This window comes from Coenobita brevimanus, chromosome 24 (assembly GCF_032717465.1).
Source record: "Coenobita brevimanus isolate Jiangsu-jjx chromosome 24, ASM3271746v2, whole genome shotgun sequence".
Taxonomy (NCBI): Eukaryota; Metazoa; Arthropoda; class Malacostraca; order Decapoda; family Coenobitidae; genus Coenobita; species Coenobita brevimanus.
The window spans coordinates 12,697,153-12,716,986 of NC_136977.1; the positions used below are offsets into that span (position 1 = coordinate 12,697,153).

The 19,834-nt window shown below is 43.1% G+C and overlaps 1 protein-coding gene across 1 annotated transcript in view; it reads right to left on the reverse strand.

Moving 5' to 3' along the window:
* Positions 1–19,834, reverse strand: part of LOC145393430 (uncharacterized) — an 86,993-nt gene that overhangs the window by 52,745 nt on the left and 14,414 nt on the right. The window contains exons 2-4 of the mRNA XM_080267526.1: positions 11,839–11,912; positions 3,705–3,850; positions 2,075–2,218 (exon numbers count right to left, since the gene is read on the reverse strand). Of these exons, the coding sequence (XP_080123652.1) occupies positions 2,075–2,218; positions 3,705–3,839 (279 nt within the window). The 5' untranslated portion in view covers positions 3,840–3,850; positions 11,839–11,912. The remainder of the gene's footprint in view (positions 1–2,074; positions 2,219–3,704; positions 3,851–11,838; positions 11,913–19,834) is intronic.

A 19,834-nucleotide genomic window follows, 5' to 3' on the forward strand; every position in this document is an offset into this window, starting at 1 on the left:
GTGGACTCCTCTTAACATACCACTACTCCAGCCATCCCCAAGCTGAGAGCACTCCGGGAGCACGTTGATTCGTTCTTGACTACTTAGAACATCCAGACTGCGACATGGAGATGGGGCCCCTGGGACTTGTGGAAGAAGTGCGCGCTTTCAGGCAGTGTGTCATCAATCACCAGAATCGCCGTTCCTTACGTCAATCAACCACTGATAGTTTCTCCAAGCCCGTGACCCCCACTGTGCCCAGCCGTGGCTCCACACCACTGCCTCCCCAAGGAAGGCCTTCCACCTCAGAGCCACAGCCCAGCACATCGACAACGGTGGAGTCTCTGCTGGACGTGAGTTTGCACCTATCTTCAGAGTCGTCTGCAGTGGGTAGTCTATTACTACTTCCCTGTGACGCGCCCCTCGGCCACCTGCAACACCTTCTCTCAGACTCTGACAGTGAATAAACAGCAAAAACTCACCACTAAACCACACAGGAATTTAAAATGTTGTGCAGTGTAAAGAACAGAATGTACAGAATACAGAATGCAAAGGATTAAGTGCAGAATGCTACTGTACAGTGGAGTCTCAAGTGCAAAACCAAGTAAGAAAAGAATGTGCAGTGTTACGAAATTAGAAGTCAGAGTGCAAAGGATTAAGTGCAGTGCAACACTGGATTACCAAAGGTGCTTCACGTGCACCTTATTACTGTCAGAGTCTGAGATGAGGCGGGTTATTCATCGTGACAGCCAAGGACTTATTGTAAGTACCCTGAATACTGCTAAATATTTTCCATACTAACCTCTGAATCCTCATTCTCTGGTTCCTTTTCATTTATTTCATGCTTTCTGTCCCTTATTTGTGTGAATAGGGTTTTAAATAGGTGTATGCATGTCTGGTAGGGAGTTATGTAGGTGGTTTTCTGAGTTAGGCTGGGTTAGGGTCCATAAGTACCAGTCCAGGAGGCAGGTCCCAGTATCCGGATGATCCCACTTCCCAGACATGCCTTTGGTTGTATTACATCGGATATTGGAAAGATTACTGTACTGCCATGCAATACAAAGTCCCCTTCCAGATGATAACCATACACATGTGCTGTATATACAATGTGGGTGTGATAGCAATACATATGTACAGTACTGTGTACAAAATATGGGTATGTAAAAACCTTGACCTTGGGAGCAGATGGCTGGGTGCTGCGCGTGACACATCGTCATGGTATGGGGAGCAATTGTGTAAAGTTATATCATAACCTGTCCATGCATGCTGAAGTTACAGTGCAGAAATAAACATAGGTATAGCTGTTAAGTATAACAGCACCTGACCTTGTTTGAGCCTCAAGTGTGACTTTGACCTTGGGAGTAGAGGGCTGGTTTTTGCAAGCAACACACCATCATGGTATGGGGAACAAATGTGTGAAGTTATATTAAAATTTGTCTATGCACGTGGAAATTGCAGAGCTGACACGAAATTGCGGACAAGCTGACAGATGGACTGATGTAACCACACGACCTATAGTACCCAACTAGGTTTGACCGTTAGAGGACTAATAAGAGTACAAAATTTCCCTTATGGGCAAATCATTATTCAGTTCAACTTTCATTTCAAACATCATCTCTCGTCTCTAAGATTACTCGCTTCAATTCGATGACGCATTTTTCATTTTTTTCTTGTTACGGTACCTTAAGATGTCATTTTTTTTTTTTTTTTGTTACCTTAAGATGCTTCAATTTAACTCTGGGGAGAATTTCTAAACTAAAGAGGTTAAACACAGCTTTCATATACCTCTTCACTACAACAGCCCTCCCCTAAGCTAAATACTGTAAAATCATCTGTAAATCACACAAATACAATGGAAAATTGCATCTTCAGAATGAAGAAGTAAAACCAATTTTTTTTAGCATAATCACCTGTGAACCATTATTGGAATTGAATAACATGTGCAAAAGGGCTACATATAACACATCTTACACAATACAATAATGTATTTCCCTCACAAAGTTTATACCTAGATACTGCACCATGAATTCTTGATTAATCAGATGGATGAAAAATGGTTCTCCAAAGCATCTCCTACAGCTACTGATAATCGTACCTGCTTTAGATACTTAAGCTTCATGAAATGCTTTCCATTGCTGCTGAAATCACTGTGGTATAAACATTTAACTACTGGGCAGTGATACCAAGCAACTGCCCCTGGTTTTGTAGTGGTGCTGGCCTCATACTCCTCATGATGCACCTGTGAGAAACATTAACAGCAAACACTAAACAATGATATGTATTTATTTTATTTTTTTAGTAGTTTCTTACAGCTCTGGCCATAATATTTACAACAAAACTAAACTGAAATTCAATGTACAGTCAGCCCTCAGTTAACATGTCATTTTTTTTTTTTTTTTAGCAAAACAAAGGATAATTGTGCCTCTTCCTCCATAAATGAAGTCAAAACAGCTACACTATACTACAAGACCATGTGAGGTCAGTTTCAGCTCAAGCTGAGTAGGACATGTCTTCAGGTAAATGTAGTTGGCTCCCTTGTGTGTCAAGTTTGTGAGTGCTGTGTGCTATGCAAGTGTTTGTTGCATGCTGTGTGTAAAGCATGTCATGTGTGTTTTGTGGCAAGGTATTTATGGTAATTCAAGTAGAAATACAAGAAAAAAAGGGTGACTCCGACCAAGTGCTTGGTAGCACACAGGCCTTTATAATGTTTTTCCAATAACTACAATACGGTATCTGACTACCATAATACAGTTTGGTTAACATGGTAACTTCCCAAAATAAGGCAACCAAATTAACTGAGGGTTCACTGTACCTGAAAAATTATTTGTCATTGTTTAATATATCTAACTGATACCTGCTGAATATATGCATTTGAATAACAAATGGATCAATACAGTGTGTGTAAAGCAACAATTACCAAATGGAAATGGGCACATTTCAAGACCTGCTATGACCATACAACAATCATATTTCTTTCTGTGGCTACACAAATGACAGGAGAACTGTTCTATACAACACAGAATTGTGCCGATGAATACAAAAATAGATTTCTAACTATTACCAAATCAGTACCTATGTGATGACTACTTATCAGTGTCAAACAGTTGGCCTATATGGGGTAAACCCTAACCAGTATACAGTGATCATCACCCAGTCCCAGTAAAACAGCTAGTTATCACTAACCATGGATGGTACTGTTATGAGGATGAAGTGTTATTATAAGCTTGATAACTAGCCACACACTTACCTTTCTTAGACAAGAAACTCAATAATAAGTACATAAAGGATGAGTTAAAGTCTAAGATGAGACTCTTATATTGCTACAAATTTGACATCCTATACCTGCTTTTCCCTACAGCTTTCAGCAACTGCTCAGAAGTATTTAGCTGGCTTTGGCATTTGCTTTGGCTTCCAGTCCATTTGAAAGCATTAGCTGTACTATAGTCAATTCCAATATGGTACTTCCTTATGAGGAAGCAAGGCATCATTAACATCTGTGTATGCAAGTATGTACTGTATGTACGAATGTACGTACAGTATGTATGCACATAAATACACACAATACATAAGATGACCAGAATTTTGATGTCAATCTGCTCTCTCTCACATATGGTAATAACTGCACATTGGTAATATTCTCTAAGCTGAAAAATATATTAGCCTATTGCAATTTACACCCCCCCCCAAAAAAAAAAAAATAAATAAAAAATAAATGAAACAATTACCTGACTAAGATGTAATCTGAGTGCTGAGGAGTTGGCAAAAGTTCGAGGACAGCCCCGAGGACACTTGATGTTGACAGAAATGGAGGAGAGGCTCTCTTCCTCAGGGGTTATATGTTCTACATCCTCACTGGCCATCACAATCCTGACTGTAATGTGAACACTATTTAAAAAGCAAGTTACATTACTGAATAATATTTGGTAACTAATGTATGGCCAATGTCATCATCCTTATCAAGGCTCTTGTTTGGCGAGCCACAGCTCGCAAATGCGAGTATTTTTTCCCTTCGGCGAACAAATTTTACATGCAAGTCGCCTTTTGGTGAGAAAATACATCCACTTCAAAACCTAGTAAACTACAAAATAAGTAAATCTCACTTAAATGAACAAAAAAGCACGTTGTGATCAATTATTAAGTCTTTCCTTGTGGCCATTGTGAATGTTTGAAACCTTATTATATGATTCTAATCATCACAATGTGTAAATAAATAATTTATTGCTCATAAAATATTTTGGTTCATAGTCAGTTTGGCTACTAAACATTTATTTGGCTCGTAAATCTGAAACCTTAGGAGCCAAATGGCTTGTCACCATCGGCAGTTAGCAAGAGCCCTGCTTATCAAGAACAGAAACATGAAGGTATAAAGTAAGAACTATTAACAGTGCCCTGTTAAATGTGCCATAACAACACTCAATCATCATTCAAATCTTCCAACTTCTTTGCTCCATCTCAGACTTCCACTGTTCAAACAATTTACACAAAATTGTGTTTCATATACTAAGAAAGACAGAGAATTCCATCAACTACAGAGGTACAATGCTTGTCATTTTCATCACCCATTTATATCCCCCACTGATTCTTTTGGTGTTTCTTCAACTTTCATCATTTGCCAACTCACCAATTCACTCGCTATATCCAGCCATCTTCTTCCTGGATTTCCATTTCTCCTTCTACTCTCAATTTTACTCAAGTTTAAAGTACTCTCCAAAGTTTCATGGAGGTTCTATTCCAAACAGCACCTACTCTACATTTGCAAGCAAAATGTGGTTCAGCAACTGAGTACTCCTGTCAGTGATGAATGTGCCTCCATGCAATGGCTGAATATTACTGAGGTGACTGGAGGTTATATAATGTTAAATGCTGCCAGAAACATTGACTGGTATCCATCCCTTAACCCCCACTGGGTTGATTCTTTGTAAGGTAATCTACCTCCACCGAGTCAGTTTTATAACCAATGTAAACTGTACCTCATATGAGGCTTGCAGCTTGGCCCATGCAAACCTTCATTGTGCCTAGCATGAGGTCTGCTGCTTGGCAAGGGTTAAATGTTCTGAACCACAGTGGTCTATCATCAAACTTCAATGCCTTGAAGGGGTAATGTGGGACTGGTTATTATGCCTTTGAAAGGTGCTTTTTGTTCTGTCTCAAAAGTTCCCCTTCATCATCCTTTCCTTGTCTGCACAGTATCTCATCTAATTAATGAGAAGTGGATGGAAAAAATTTAGGGAACTGCTGCTTTTCTATTCTATAAAAATAATGTGTGAAAGGCGTCATGTTGTGTGGCCAATAAAAGAGGATACAGCATGTATGTACGATTGTGTGTGTGTGTATATATATGTATAGGTAGGTGGGGGTACCCATCATCCACTCACTCAATGTAGAGTGATGCCATATTAGCTCTACACTGAGTGACAAGCCAAATGGTTTCCTGTACCCAGGAAACCATTTACTACCCTGGATGGTAACCATATAACCGGGGTTTCTGGCAGGGTTAAGTGTAACCCAGATTCCCCTATCCAAAAATCACTTAATCATGGCAGTCGTTTCAGAGAGCCTTAGAGGGCCCAATACCTGCCCAGGGCCCCAACTAAATGGGCAGACTCGTGTGGCCATGTGGAATGTGAGAGGTGTGAATGGGGAAAGCAAGAGAGTGGAAGTGGTGAATGTGTTCAAGAGTGCGAGATATGCTGTGATGGCATTGTGTGAAATGAAGATGAAAGGGTGCGAAGTGGAGGAGTGGGAGGGTATGAAATGTGTAAGATTGGGAATGAATGGGAGAGGAAGATGTACGGAAGGAGTTGCTTTGTTGATGAATGAGGTGTGGCAGAGTGGAATGAGAGATTACAAATGTATCAGCTCGAGGTGTATGTACAGTGCTCGTCAGAAGTATCGAGCGCCTATGGCAGGGCGCACAATACTTATGGCCAAAAAAGAATCACCCGTTTTTGGTAGTAAAAATTGAGCCAGATGTTTGGGGCGCTAGCATGACGTCAAGGGAGCTTGAGGCCTTACTGCACGCTGGTTGGTTCCCACCTCAGTTGCCTACGGGCTGCCTGAGAGAGTGGAACTCCGTTGCGTCTCCCTCTCCTATTCAGCCATTTTTTACCGAGTGTCCCGCAGTGTTTTGGCTTTCGCCACTTTGTTATGGCATCTACCCGTGAACTATCGAGTGAAATCATATCCCAGATCATTGTTCTAAAGGAGGCAGGCCACCAAACGAAGGAAATTAGTGAATTGGTTGGTGTGGCTCGATCGACAGTGTGTAGGTGGTGCGCCCGTTTTCGAGTGGAAAACAGTGGTGACGTTCCAACAAAGAAACCGTGGTCTGGTAGGCCCAGGGAAACTTCCCCGAGGTCTGCTAATGTTTTAAAATGTGCAGTGGAGTCTAATCCTCGTGTGAGTGCGAGGAAAATAAAGGAGAGCAACCCAGAAGTGTTTGGTGAGGTCTCTGTGTGCACAGTATCTCGAAGAGTCCATGAACTTGGTTACACAAGTCACAGGCCTGTGAGAAAGCCTCTTCGTACAAGTTACCAGCGACTTCATAGGCTTGCCTTTGGTAACAAATACCTTAACTGGGGTGAGGAGCAATGGTTGTCAGTGTTGTGGTCTGATGAGGCAACGTTTAGTGTTACCTGTAATCGAGGAGCACGGGTGTACCGGCACAAAGGTAGTGACCCGCTTGACCCTCGTTACATGGAAAGAACAGTTAAACACCCTGATTCACTCATGGTATGGGGTTGTTTTTCTGGTAAAGATTTGGGGAAGCTTGTTGTGCTTCCCAAGAACTGCAGAGTGAATCAAGACGTTTATCTTGAGCTTCTTTGTGATCATTTACCTGAGTCCTTCGAGCTCACAGGTGCACGAGTGTTTCAGCAGGACGGTGCACCTGCTCATAAGGCCAAATCGGTCACCAATTGGCTTCGTGACTGCGAGGTATCATTCATGAAAGACTGGTCAGGCAACAGCCCAGACCTCAACCCAATAGAAAACCTCTGGTACCTCGTAAAGAAGAATCTCCAAGGGAAGGACGTGAGCTCTCTGCCTATGCTGGAAGCCGCCATTCGTGACTCCTGGGACAAAATACCCCTCCAGCACCTCAGGAACCTCGCCTTTTCACTTCCAAGACGTCTCAGGTCCGTGAAGAAGCGTAAAGGATACCCTATGAAGCACTAAAGAATAAAATGCATTATTTATATGTTTTTTCAAAGTTGAAAGGTTTGTTTCGTAGGAGGGACGCAGGGCGCTCGATACTTCTGACGAGCACTGTATGTCAAGTTCAAGTTTGAGAAGGTGAAGGTAGCAGTGATAGTAGCATACAGTATGCGCCGTGTGAAGACAGAAGTGAGAGAGAGAGAAAGACAGGTTTTGGGATGAGCTGGGTGAAGTAGCGGGAGAAATGCCCAGGAGCTATAAAGTGACCGTGATGGGGGATATGAACGGAAGAGTATGCACTGGTCCTGAAGATGACAAAATGGGTTGTTATGGAGTACCAGGAGAAAATGATAATGGGAATCGACTAAAGGATATGTGTCAGGAGAGGAGGTTGTGCATTTGTAATTCATATTTCAAACACAAAGATGCACATAAAATATACATGGTATAGAGGAAACAGGGATTGTGTTGAAAGAAGCCTGACTGATTACGTGCTCTAAGAGAGGTCGATGATGGGAATGGTTGCTGATACGAGGGCTGTGAGAGGATGATGTGGAGGTCTGTCAGATCATATGATTGTGGTATGCAAGATCAAGCTGAGAGGAGTGAGGTGGATCAAGAGAGAAAGGAGAAGTCAGGGAGAAAGACTGAAAGTTGAGAAGCTGAGGATCAAAGAAATGGCAGATGATTACAGGACCAAAGTAGAGGACGAGTTAGAATCAGTGAACTGGAATGAATTGGATGGGGACAGCCTGTGGAATGCATATAAGGATTGTTTAGTTAGGAATGCTAAAGTGGTGTGTGGTGTGGCAAGAGTATCAACAAAAAAGAAGGGTACGGCATGGTGGGATGAGGAGGTTAAGAGAGCGGTGGAGGAAAAGAGGAAGAAGTGGCTAAAGTGGTTACAGGATAGGGGTTCAGTTGAAATATGAACTGAGTATATCGTGAGCAAGAAGCATGTAAAGAGATTAGTGAAGAGGAAAAACAAGGAGGTAAATGATGTTCTGGGAAGAAAAATGAATGCAAACTACTCTGAAAGTAGGAAGTTATTCTGGAAAGAGGTGTGGGAATGTAGAAGTGAAAGCAGAAAGAAATGTGATGGTGTGAAGGATGCAGGTGGTAGGTTACTAACCCATGGAGATGAAGTAAGGACCAGATGGAAAGAATATTTGGAAAGCCTGATGAATAATTAGAGAGAGCAGAGCAGCTGTAAACATGATTGGTTTTGGGGGTGTGCAGAGAAGGAATGTAGTGCCAGGAGACGTAAAACCCGCACAGATGAAGAGTGCTGTGAAACGGCTGAAAAATGGGAAAGCAGCTAGAGTTGATGAGGTGTATGCATAGATGCTTAAGTGTAGTGGAGAGAGTGGAATGAAATGCTTGTTGGAGATACAGTATGTAAAATGGCATGGATGAATGAAACTATGCCTGCAGAGTGGAAAAAGGCTGTGACTGTACCCCTGTACAAAAATAAAAGTGAGCGAAGTGACTGCAAAAATTATCGTGGCATAAGTTTACTGAGTGAGGTAGGGAAGGTACATGGAAGAATTATCATAGAGAAAGTACGAGAGATATCAGAAGTCCTAGTGAGTGATGAACAGGGTGGCTTTAGGAGTGGCAGAGGATGTGTGGATCAAGTATTTGCAGTGAGACAGATAGCAGAGAAGGCTTGTGAGAAGGACCATAAGGTGTTTATAGCATTTATGGATCTGGAAAAAGCATATGACAAAGTGGACAGAGGAGGATTGTGGAAAGTTTTGCACATGTATGGTGTAGATGGTAAGCTGCTAGGTGCTGTCAAGAGTTTTTATGATGGCAGCGAAGCATGTGTAAGGGTTAATGGGCATCTAAGTGAATGGTTCACAATCACTGTGGGCGTGCGACAAGGTTGTGTGATGTCCGCATGGTTGCTCAATATATGTATGGATGGGGTGACGATATAAGTAAAAACGCGAGTAATGGAGAGGGGGATGGCGTTGGTAATGAATGGTGATGGATGGAATATCTCAAATTTGTTGTATGTTGATGATGCAGTACTGCTTGCAAGTACCGGACAAGAACTTGGTAGGCTAGTGCAGAGTTTTGCTGATGTCTGTGAGCTTCGTACCTTGAGAGTATATGTAGAGAAGAGTAAAGTGATGGTTACTGAGAGAGAAGGTGACTCCCAGTGTGATGTCGCAGTGAATGGAGAGAGACTGGAATTGGTGAGAGAGTTCAAAGACTTGGGTACAGTGATAGAAAAGAGAGGAAAATGTGCAAAAGAAGTTGAAAATACAGTGACACAAGGAAGAAAAGTAGCTGGCGCAATGAAGGCCTTGATAAGAAACAGAGGCTTGAGTGTTAAAGCTGCACGTGGCTTACATGAGGGAGTGTTAGTGCCAACTTCAACATATGGGTGTAGGACTACGGTGTGGTATGAAAATGAAAAGTCAAGAGTAAGAGCAGTGGAGATGGGACTGCTGAGGAATGTATGTGGAGTACAGAGGGTGAATAGGATATGAAATAATGTGATTCGTGAAATGTGTGGAATGAGGAAGTCGGTGGACACCAAAATCGAAGAGAGTGTCTTGAGATGGTATGATCATGTGGAGAGAATAGATAACAACAGAGATGTGAAAAAGGTATACCTGAGCGAATTTGAAGGAGGGAGGAGGCGAGGCAGGCCAAGGAGAAGATGGAGAGATATCGTGGACGAGTGTTTGAGGAAGAGAGGATTGGAAGTCGGTGAGGGTAGGGAACTGACAAGAGATCGAGCTGGCTGGATGAATGTTGTAAGGAGAAGTGGATGATCAGGGATTTTGGCACCCCTTGTGAGCATGACAGCGTTTGGATTGACTCAATCGGATACATTTGTCTGAAGCTGCAGAATGTGATGAATGTTTTTGGCGTATCCGGTAGAGCTAGGATTCCAGGGGCTTGAATGATGAGTGAATGGAAGTGTGGCCTATTTGGATTGGGTAAGTTTGTGCTGTCTGGACACTGCTACTCCTCACCCTGCCCTTGAGTGGGAAAGAGGGTCCAGATGATGATGATGATGATGATGATTATATATATACATATATATATACATTATATATATACATTATATATATATATATATATATATATATATATATATATATATATATATATATATATATATATACAGTAATCCCTGTACTTGCCGGACACCCACTTTCTGGACACCCCACTTACTGAACATTGTAAGCCTGGACCTTCATAACCCAAAAATGGCCAAAAAAAGAAAAAAATTCCCAAAAAATCCTAATTTTTTCCCACCCATAATTTGAAATTGCCGTGCGGAACAGAACAGCTGTTACACCATGGACCCTTCACCCCTTCCTTCCTCCCCCCTTCCCCCTCCCATGTCAGGGTTGCCATTTGGTATTTTTCGTTACCAAATGTGGGCCAATTTGGTAATGAAAAATTTGTTTGGTAATGAATGAGAATAATGCAATACGAAATGGATTTTTCACATGTATAAGGATACACAGGATGGAGATGGTGGATTGTTTGCTCTCTCTGATTAATTTGCTAGCCTATATAGCATGAAAATAATCAACATGCTGTTAATTATATGAAGAGTGATTAGGTGAATTTCCATTTGTATATATAATTAGTAAAGAATAAATCCTAGCTTTACAAATTTGGTAATGAAAAGTTAAATTTGGTAATGAAAATTGAGGTGTTTGGTAATGTGGCTGTTGCGATCTGGCACCTCTGTTACTCCATCATCAACAGTCACAGCCTAACTCCGATCGAGAGCAGATGGTTATCGTAATGGATGCCACATGTGCTCGTTTTTTGTGAATAAACAGTGAATAAACTGCAATACCTTGCCACTAGACCACACGGGAATTTACAGTGTTGTGCAGTGTTAAGAAATTAGAATTTAGAGTGCAAAGGATTAACTGTGCAGTGCACACTGGCGGCTGAAACTGGTGTGGTGCAATTAACAATGTGCAGTGTTAAACAATTATAACTCACAGTGCAAAGAATTACTGTAAGTGCAGCACAACACTGGATTACTCTACATGCTTCAAGAGCATTTTCACCACTGCCAAAGCCAGAGAAGGCAGCCACAAATGTGCTGTAAGTACCCTGGCTGAGGTATAGCCACTTCTAATTCCTCATTCTTTGGTTCCTTTTCATTTATTTCATGCTTTATGTCCATTATTGGTGTGAATAGGGTCTTAAATAAGTTTAAATATGTGCTCTGCATGTCCGGTAGAGAGTTATTTAGGTGGCTTTCAAAGTTAGGCTGGGTTAGGGTCCTTAAGTACCAGTCCAGGAGCCTGGGACTTGTTTTAAGTACCCAGAATGTTTAATATTGTATGAACTCACCTCTAAAACCTCATTCTCTGGTTCTTTTGCATTTGTTTCAGTCTTTTATGTCCCTTACTGGTGTGATTTGGGTCTTAAATAGGTACTATGCATGTCCAGTAGGGAGTTGTATAGGTGTTTTTCTGAGTCAGGGTAGGTTAGGGTCCATAAGTACAAGTCCAGGAGGCTGGGGCCCACTTTCCGGACATGCTTTTAGCTCTATTACATCGGAAAGTGGAGGGATTACTGTGTATGTATGTATTATATATATATATATATATATATATATATATATATATACAGTAAAAGCTTGATATAACGAACGCAGGATAAAACGGAAGCTTGAGAAAATGCAGCAACTTTTTTCCATGAGGTACTCACAGCATACCGGAAGTTTTCCATTCTGTCGCGAAGCGTCAGGTTTCAGTAACAGAAACAAGCCGGTTTGTCTGTGGCTGTGGAAAAATCACGATGCATAAGTCATATCCCCCTCATTTGGAGGTGAGTTTTTTACTGTTTTATTTATTATTATTGCTGTATTGTTATTATTACTGTGGGTTCTGACTGCTTTGTGTGTATCATTATGACTAGCATAGGCAGCATGTGTGTGTGTATCAAAAGAAGCTATTTAGTTGCATCTGTGTATAGGCTTCAGGTCACGAGTTAGGGAAGAAATATTGGAAAAACTGCAAATTTCCAGAAAATTCCATTCCATCTATGGTTCTGGAATGGAAGCTTGAAAAAGCAGAATATTTGATAAAATGGAATAGGTTTTGGCTGAATTATTCCATTATATGAAGCTTTTACTGTGTATTTGTGGTAGGTGGGGACGCTCACCATCCACTCATTCGATGTAGTGCTACTCTGGGGTGCCTGCCCTTTCCTCTCCTCCATCCTTCTTTCCTTCCATCCTCTTCTGTCTTTCCTTCATTCTTACCTCGTCCTTCGCCTACGGGGGACTTTACACTTCCTTTTCTGTTTTTCTTTCCATCATTCTTTCCTCATCCTTCTGCCTGTGGGTGACTCTACACTGAATGACAAGCCAAATGGTTTCCTGTACACCAGGAAACCATTTACTATGCTGGGTGGTAACCACATAACCAAATTTTGGCGCCTGGTGGTTTAGTGGGCAATTACAGTGCTCCAAACGGATTGAGCCGATGAAGGTTTTATCCAAGGGATGGTTGGGGGTTATTGCTCACGTAATGCCACTCAGGGATGAGTGAGGCTGGTCACTCTCATCTTAAATGTCAGGACCAACTTGCCTAGCCCTGGGCTCCTATGCTCCTCATGGGGCAACATAGGATTGGATGATGATAATGTTGATGATATATATATATCATCATTATTCGGACCTCCTTTCCCATCCTAAGGCAGGGTGAGCAGCAGCAATGTCCAGATAGTCCAAATTTGCCTAATTCAATGGGCCACGCTTCCATTCACTCATCATTCAAGCCCCCGGAATCCTGGCTCTATTGGATATGCCAAAAACATTCACCATGTTTTGTAGCTTCACATAAACGTATCCAACAGAGCCAATATATACATACATACATAGAGAGAGAGAGAGAGAGAGAGAGAGAGAGAGAGAGATGGTATGCATTGACGTCATTAACCCTCTAACCGCGGGCATTGTTTTGGCCTGACTGTCCTCTCCCGCGGGGGTTTCAGCCAAATGTAAACAAACCTTTAAACCTTAATAACTCTGCACAGAATAAAGCTAGAGAAAAAAATAAGGTACCATTAGAAAGTACTAACCTTCAGCTTTCCACTGATGTAGGTTTCATGACTTTGTTGACTTTCACAGGACGGGCAGTGCCGTTAGAAGTGAGGGGTGTAAAATCACTATTTTACGCCCCACACACCAGTACCAAATGCCAACCACTCTCTGATAATAGTAATATAAACATATATGAACACTGCACATACGATAAACACCCACTCTGTGTTCACTGAGGTAGGTAAAAGGCACTTCACTGCGGCTGCGCCCGCACTTCACTGCGGCTGCGCCCCACTTCACTGCAGCTTCACCTGCTCACTGACGTTTGGGGCGATCTTTTCATTATTTCTAACTTCTAATATTATTTTACATATAATCTGGGCAATATACATTATATTTACACTGCACTTATTACTATATTGTGTCACTGTCGCATCACAGAATTACACAAGTGCCGCAGATTCTCTTATTACAATATCACTTATTATACTGGCCAATATTTACATTTTTTTCAAGGCAAAATATCCCTTATTACTACATTATCCATTATACAATTATTGGTAAAGCACATCACTGTCGCATCACTGTATATCACTGTTACTTTCAGTATTTACTCAGAGAGTGGTACTCGGCAAAGCACGGAGTCACACAGAGAGTGACTTGGCATTCCTGGCACTGGTGTGTGCTCATTTTTCTCGTCCTAGGCCTCCGTGTGGTGTTATGACATACTCTGCAGTGGCCCTGTGACAACCTGCCGCCTGCTGTAAGAGGCAATTTCACAAGCTGGTGCCGGCTCATGTAATTGCGGCACTCAAGACGGTCAGGTTGTGTGTCAGAGTGTCGCCTCGGGATCAATGCCGTCACCTGACCAAATTGTGCAAGCAGCTGCTGCACGACAGTTTCGGAGAACTGTCTCAGGGATGGTTGCCTTATGCCCCCGACTTGTGTCTTGTAGAGGATGAAGGCGTTGAGCATGCACATATCGAGCATGTGCAGGCAAGCCTTCCTGTACCATCGGGTGTTTCTCCTGAGACAGTCTATTTTGCCAGTCATCATATCAGACTTATCAACAAGTCTCATGTTCACACTGTAATCAATGACGGCATCAGGCTTCATGATTGGCTCTCCCATCCTGTAGCTGACCTTCCCAGTTCTCTGCAATTCCCTCTTGTGGATGGTGCTGATCATATTCACAACCTTCTTGTCATGCCACCTGATCGCCAGAAGCTTGTCTGACTTCTTCAGGTGCACATCTCCCTTGGATGAGGATGATGCTTCTGGGAAACTTGGCCACTCTTTCCTATAGCTCCGTACAGTGCCAACAGTGCCAATGCCGTGTTCAGCCAGGTATTTGGAGAGTTTTGGTGCTGTGTAATAATTGTCTGTGTACAGCACATGATTCCCACCAAAATACCTCTCCATCAGCACTTTTACAACGGAGCCAGAGAAGCCAAGGGGGTCTTTTCTGTTCACGTCCATTGTGCTTGCAGAGAAGATGACGAAATCAAGGATATACCCCGTCTCACAGTCACACAGCACAAAGAACTTTATCCCAAAGCGGTGGCGTTTGCTGGGGATGTACTGCATGAATTTGAGACGTCCTCTGAACAATACCAGGGATTCGTCTATGACGACTTTCTGCATAGGACGGAAAAATCGCATAAATCGATCCCTAATCCTGTTGAGAAAATCCCTCACTTTCCACAAAGGGTCAGTTTGGGACGGGTTTCCATTGTCAGCGAAGTGCAGGTATCCTAGCAGCTGTCGGAACCGATCCCGTGACATATACTTCCCGAATGTTGGGATAGAAGTAATGTCATCCACGAGCCAGTACTCCTCCAACTCATGTCTCTTGATATGGGGCATCAAAAACATCAGTGCAAAGAACACATACAGCTCTCTGATCCTGACAGGCAACCACGACACTTGCTTTGGTGAGCCAATAGGTCCCAGCCCTTCTGCTGCACACTGAGCTGCATACCTATTGGTCTCATCGCTGACATGCTGCACGATTTCGTCATCCATGAAGGCCAGGAAGTAGTCAACAAAATCATCTCCTGTGTTGCATGGAAAGGCAGGCTGTATTCCAGCATTTGTCATATCAAACGGCGGATTGTGTGGCTGAAAATCTGCACCGTCAGACCAAACAAATGCATCAACTTTCCCTGTGCGTGGTTCAGTGGAAGTGGCAGGTCGCATTGCACTCGTTTCCCCGTGAGAAGGAGCTGAGGTGGAGGCAATGGGTGAGGCAATGGGTGAGGCAGGAGGTGAGGCAGGAGGCGAGCGGGAGGGGGGTGAGTGCGGGGGCGGTGAGTGGGGGGGTGGCGAGGGTGAGGGAGCTGAGCGGGGGGCAGGCGGGGGGGGGGGGGGGGGGGTACTGACCTGGTGCATGGTGAAACTTGACCCTTTCTTCCCCGCTTATCACCTCGCTTATCGCCCAGCTTTGCCCTCCAACTGCCACGCATCCCCTTTGTTCTAGGCCGGCCTGCCCTGCTTACCCTGCCTGCACGGCCTGCCTTCCCTCGCTGTGCAGGCTCTGGGAATTCATATTCCTCAGATGATGTAGACTGAGGAGAGGGCACGGCAGAAGATGAAGATGATGTGAGGGCAATAGGGCTAGGGGAACGGGAAAGTGGTGGGAAATGCTTACTAGGGCCTGGTGTAGGAGATGTAAGTCTGCGCTTCACTCCCTTCCCACGTGCACACCAATTTTCCCCATAGGTGCCTTCCCTTTCCCAGAGTAAGTTGGGGGTGGTGGGAGGGAAACTACACGCTCACTTTCATCACTGTCACTGTCAATGGTAAAGGGTTCACCACCAATCACTGCAAAATCGTCACTACTTGCTGTAAGTGTATCACTCTCACTGCCACAATCCAGAGTAGTACTTACAGTTTTGTCCAGCTCTGTTCTAATTTCTGGAGTGCTCAACCCCTTCTGCCTTGCCGTCGGCAGTTCCTTCACCGGTGTAGAGGTCGAAGGCACACTAGCACTGATCACTTGCGAGGAGGAAGCGAGTGACGATGAGTCGGGATGGAGCGCCATTATCACGCACAGAGCTGGACAGATACTGACTGATGCGGGTCAGGGCAGGGGTGGGGGGGCCCCCTTAGGGTGGGAGGAGGGAGGTGTGGGATGGCTGGCGTGAAAGAACTCTACAGCTACTCTTGCGTGAGACAATTTGCGCACAGGAAAAACGCGTGGTGTTCAAAATATTCACGAACATTCCAGAATGACACCCGCGGTTTGGTCCAGTTTTGTCAATGTCATTCTGGAATGACACCCGTGGTTAAAGGGTTAAGCCCCGCCCCCAATACGCATGGTCTTGACTCTGGCCGTGGCGAAATGTAAATAAATAGGGTTTCTTCTCTTCTAGACGCATAACAGTCACTCACATTGAGCTCATTCTGTAAGGAAGGAAAAGTTATTGATGGTGTTCATAAATCAAATTATGTTCTTCAGATGTTGAACTCTGAATCTGCGTCTCGATATTGTGAAAAGTGCAAGGAAATAAGTAATACAGACCCGTATAACATACCGCGGTACAAGTGGAAAGACATCACGACTCTGCTTGATGGCGATCTACCAGACTTATGCCAAAGTGACATATACCAATACTTAATAAACTTCAAAAATGTATATAATCATAAGGAACTGAGAGCACGTAGAAGTCTGGAAACCTATAAGTACTTTGTTGCTGGATGGGTTAGTGAGTTACTCATAGCAGACATCAAGCAAGGGAATCCTTCTACAGTGTGCATCATAACAGCCAATGTATTTTAATGAAGTTCGTCTGTTTATGTCCTGAATTATGTAATTTCCATATGAATCCAGATTTGATGAAAGTCCAAATATTTCATATTTATCAAACCTAACCAAACCTAACCTACTCTACCCCATCCTTCTCATCCCTACCCAACCCTAACCTAACCTGAGCTGCAGCTGTAACATAATGACAGTTCTCTGGTTTTATTTACAGCTGAGAAGTCCAGGATGTTATATTTTTTTACTTTATAACAATGGTAATCTTTTCTTCACAAAAACCTTCATAAATTATCATGAAATTCGGTTGAATTTCCTTGGGATGGAAGTGCACTTGGGTGTTCTAGGATACTAGAGCTCCAAGCTAACCAATCGATCATAAAAGATGCTGAAGGATCAAGTAGCGGTTAAGAATCTGTCTAACAGAAGCATAACAGAAACACATGTACATCTCTTCTGAAATTATTTGTCATCTAATAAGTAATACAGTGGAAAAAAGACAATCCTTCTCCCCCAAAAAATATATGACCATCATATTATCCAAACTTAACATTTATCTTTAATCCTTTCAAAAATAGCAACAAAACATGGTAGCGGAACACGGTGATAATTCTGAGTTAGGCTTCATGTGTGGACCATGGTTTGCTGCAGTGGAAAAATGCCTACCCCTGCCCAATCTTAAGAATAAAGTAATCCATAGATTGTTTATAGTGTTAGCTATGTCATAACTGAATAAGTGTGTAATACTGCAGGAGAAAGGGAGTGACTAAGGACAGACATTAAATTAGTAACTAATTTAATGTATGTTCTTAGTCTCACCCTCTCTCCTGCAATATTACACACTAATCGATTCAGTTATGGCATAGATAACTACACTAACCAATGTGTGAATTTTCTACCGATAATTTTACATGATTTTGTTACCCTACCTAACTGGACTGCCCCTGAAATTTTCCTAAGCCCAATCTCTATATCTTACATTAAATAAAACCTGGTATTTATAAAGTATCGTTAATAGTTTAATACAGTATTTAAAAATTTACCTGATATGAAATGTGCACTGTACAATCTATCATGTTGTGAAGGCTGCCAAACCGTGGAAGTTGAACCGACTGCTGCTCTCTTGACGGCATTTACCCACAATTACCTGTGATTTATAGCCCTTTCAGGCCCTCCTTTTCTATTTCTAATATGGACAGGAAATCTGTAAAAGGAGACATCGTCTCTACCTTCCTTATTTGAGCTGCCAAATGCACAACACCACTTCACCATCCTTGCGATTCACTGGGCGGCCATGGCCAGCTGCGGTTTGTTATTGTTTATCAGGGGACCGTGACGTCACGTGCATACCATATATATATATATATATATATATATATATACAGTAATCACTCCAATATCCGGATCAATAGAGCCATCGGTAGGTTCGGATATTGGTTTTGTCCGGATATTGGGCCCCAGCTTATGGACTTGTACTTACGGACCCTAACACAGAGAAACACCTATACAACTCCCTCCGGACATGCATAGCACCTATTTAACACCCAAATCACACCAATAAGGCACATAAATGACTGAAATAAATGCAATAGACACATAAAATGTGGGTTTAGAAGTATGTTCATACATTAATAAACATTCTGGTACTTATGGACTCTAACCGAACCTAACCTAACCGAACCTAACCGAACTCTGAAAAACACATTCCTACTGCACATGCATGAGGTAAGTTTAGTATGGAAAGAAGTACAGTATGACACTTTCTGGTAAGTATAGTATGGGAAAAAATACAATATGAAACATTCTGGTAAATATAGTATGGAAAATAGTACAACATGAAACATTTTGGCTACTTACAGCAAGTCCCTGGCCACCTCGATGAATAACCGCCTCCTCTCGGACTCTGACAGTAAGAACGATTTCCTGAAGCACTTGCACTACACTCTTCCTGAAGTCTTGCACTGAACTTAGTCACTAACACACAGAAGTCCGTTCTTTTCACAGTGTTCACTTTAGTCCAAATAATGTTCCATTAAATTTAAGTGTTGCACATTAACTTTTCCCAAGTTTTTTTAAGTTTCCAAAGCCAAAACAAAAGAAGGTTAGTTACGTTAAATTTCTTTCTACTTAGTCTTTTCTCCCAACTTGAAAACCTTAACACAACACACCGTTTTTTTCACTGCACAACACTCAAAATTCCCGTGTGGTCTAGTGGAGAAGTTCTTGCTGTTTATTCACTGTCAGAGCCCGAGAGTATCACTGGCAGGCGTCCAAGGGGTGCATCGGTGGGTAGTGGTGATGGCGTACCGACTACAGAAGACTCTGAAGACAGCCGCAAACTCACGTCGAGCGGTGACTCCACTGTAGCTGATGTGCTGGGCTGTGGCTCGGAGCATGAGGGCCTGTCTTGGGGAGGCAACGGAGTGGAACCAGGGCTTGGCACAGCGGGGGTCACGGGCCTGAAAAAACTGTCAATCGTTGACTGACGTAAGGACCGACGATTCTGGCGATTGATGATGCGCTGCCGGAAAGCACGCACTTCCTCCACGAGTCCCAAGGGCCCCATCTCCCTGTCGCAGTCCGGGTGTTCCAGGTAGTCTAGGACGAACTCTAGATGTTCCCGGAGTGCGCTCAGCTTGGGGATGGCTGGAGTAGTGTCCTGCTGGGCGGAGTCTGCATCATCATCGCCTTCGTCGTCGGAATCTTCAAGTTCGGGACTGACACCAGCAACCGAAGACGCGATCTCGATATCAGACAACGTCTGATACCCAGGATCGCCTCATCGTCGTCCAACCACTCACGAACATCGTCCACATCAACATCGTCGCCGTGCGCAGTAGCCGTGCATGGAAGTCATCCACGTCAAACCCTAGGAAATGCATCTCCACATCTGTTCC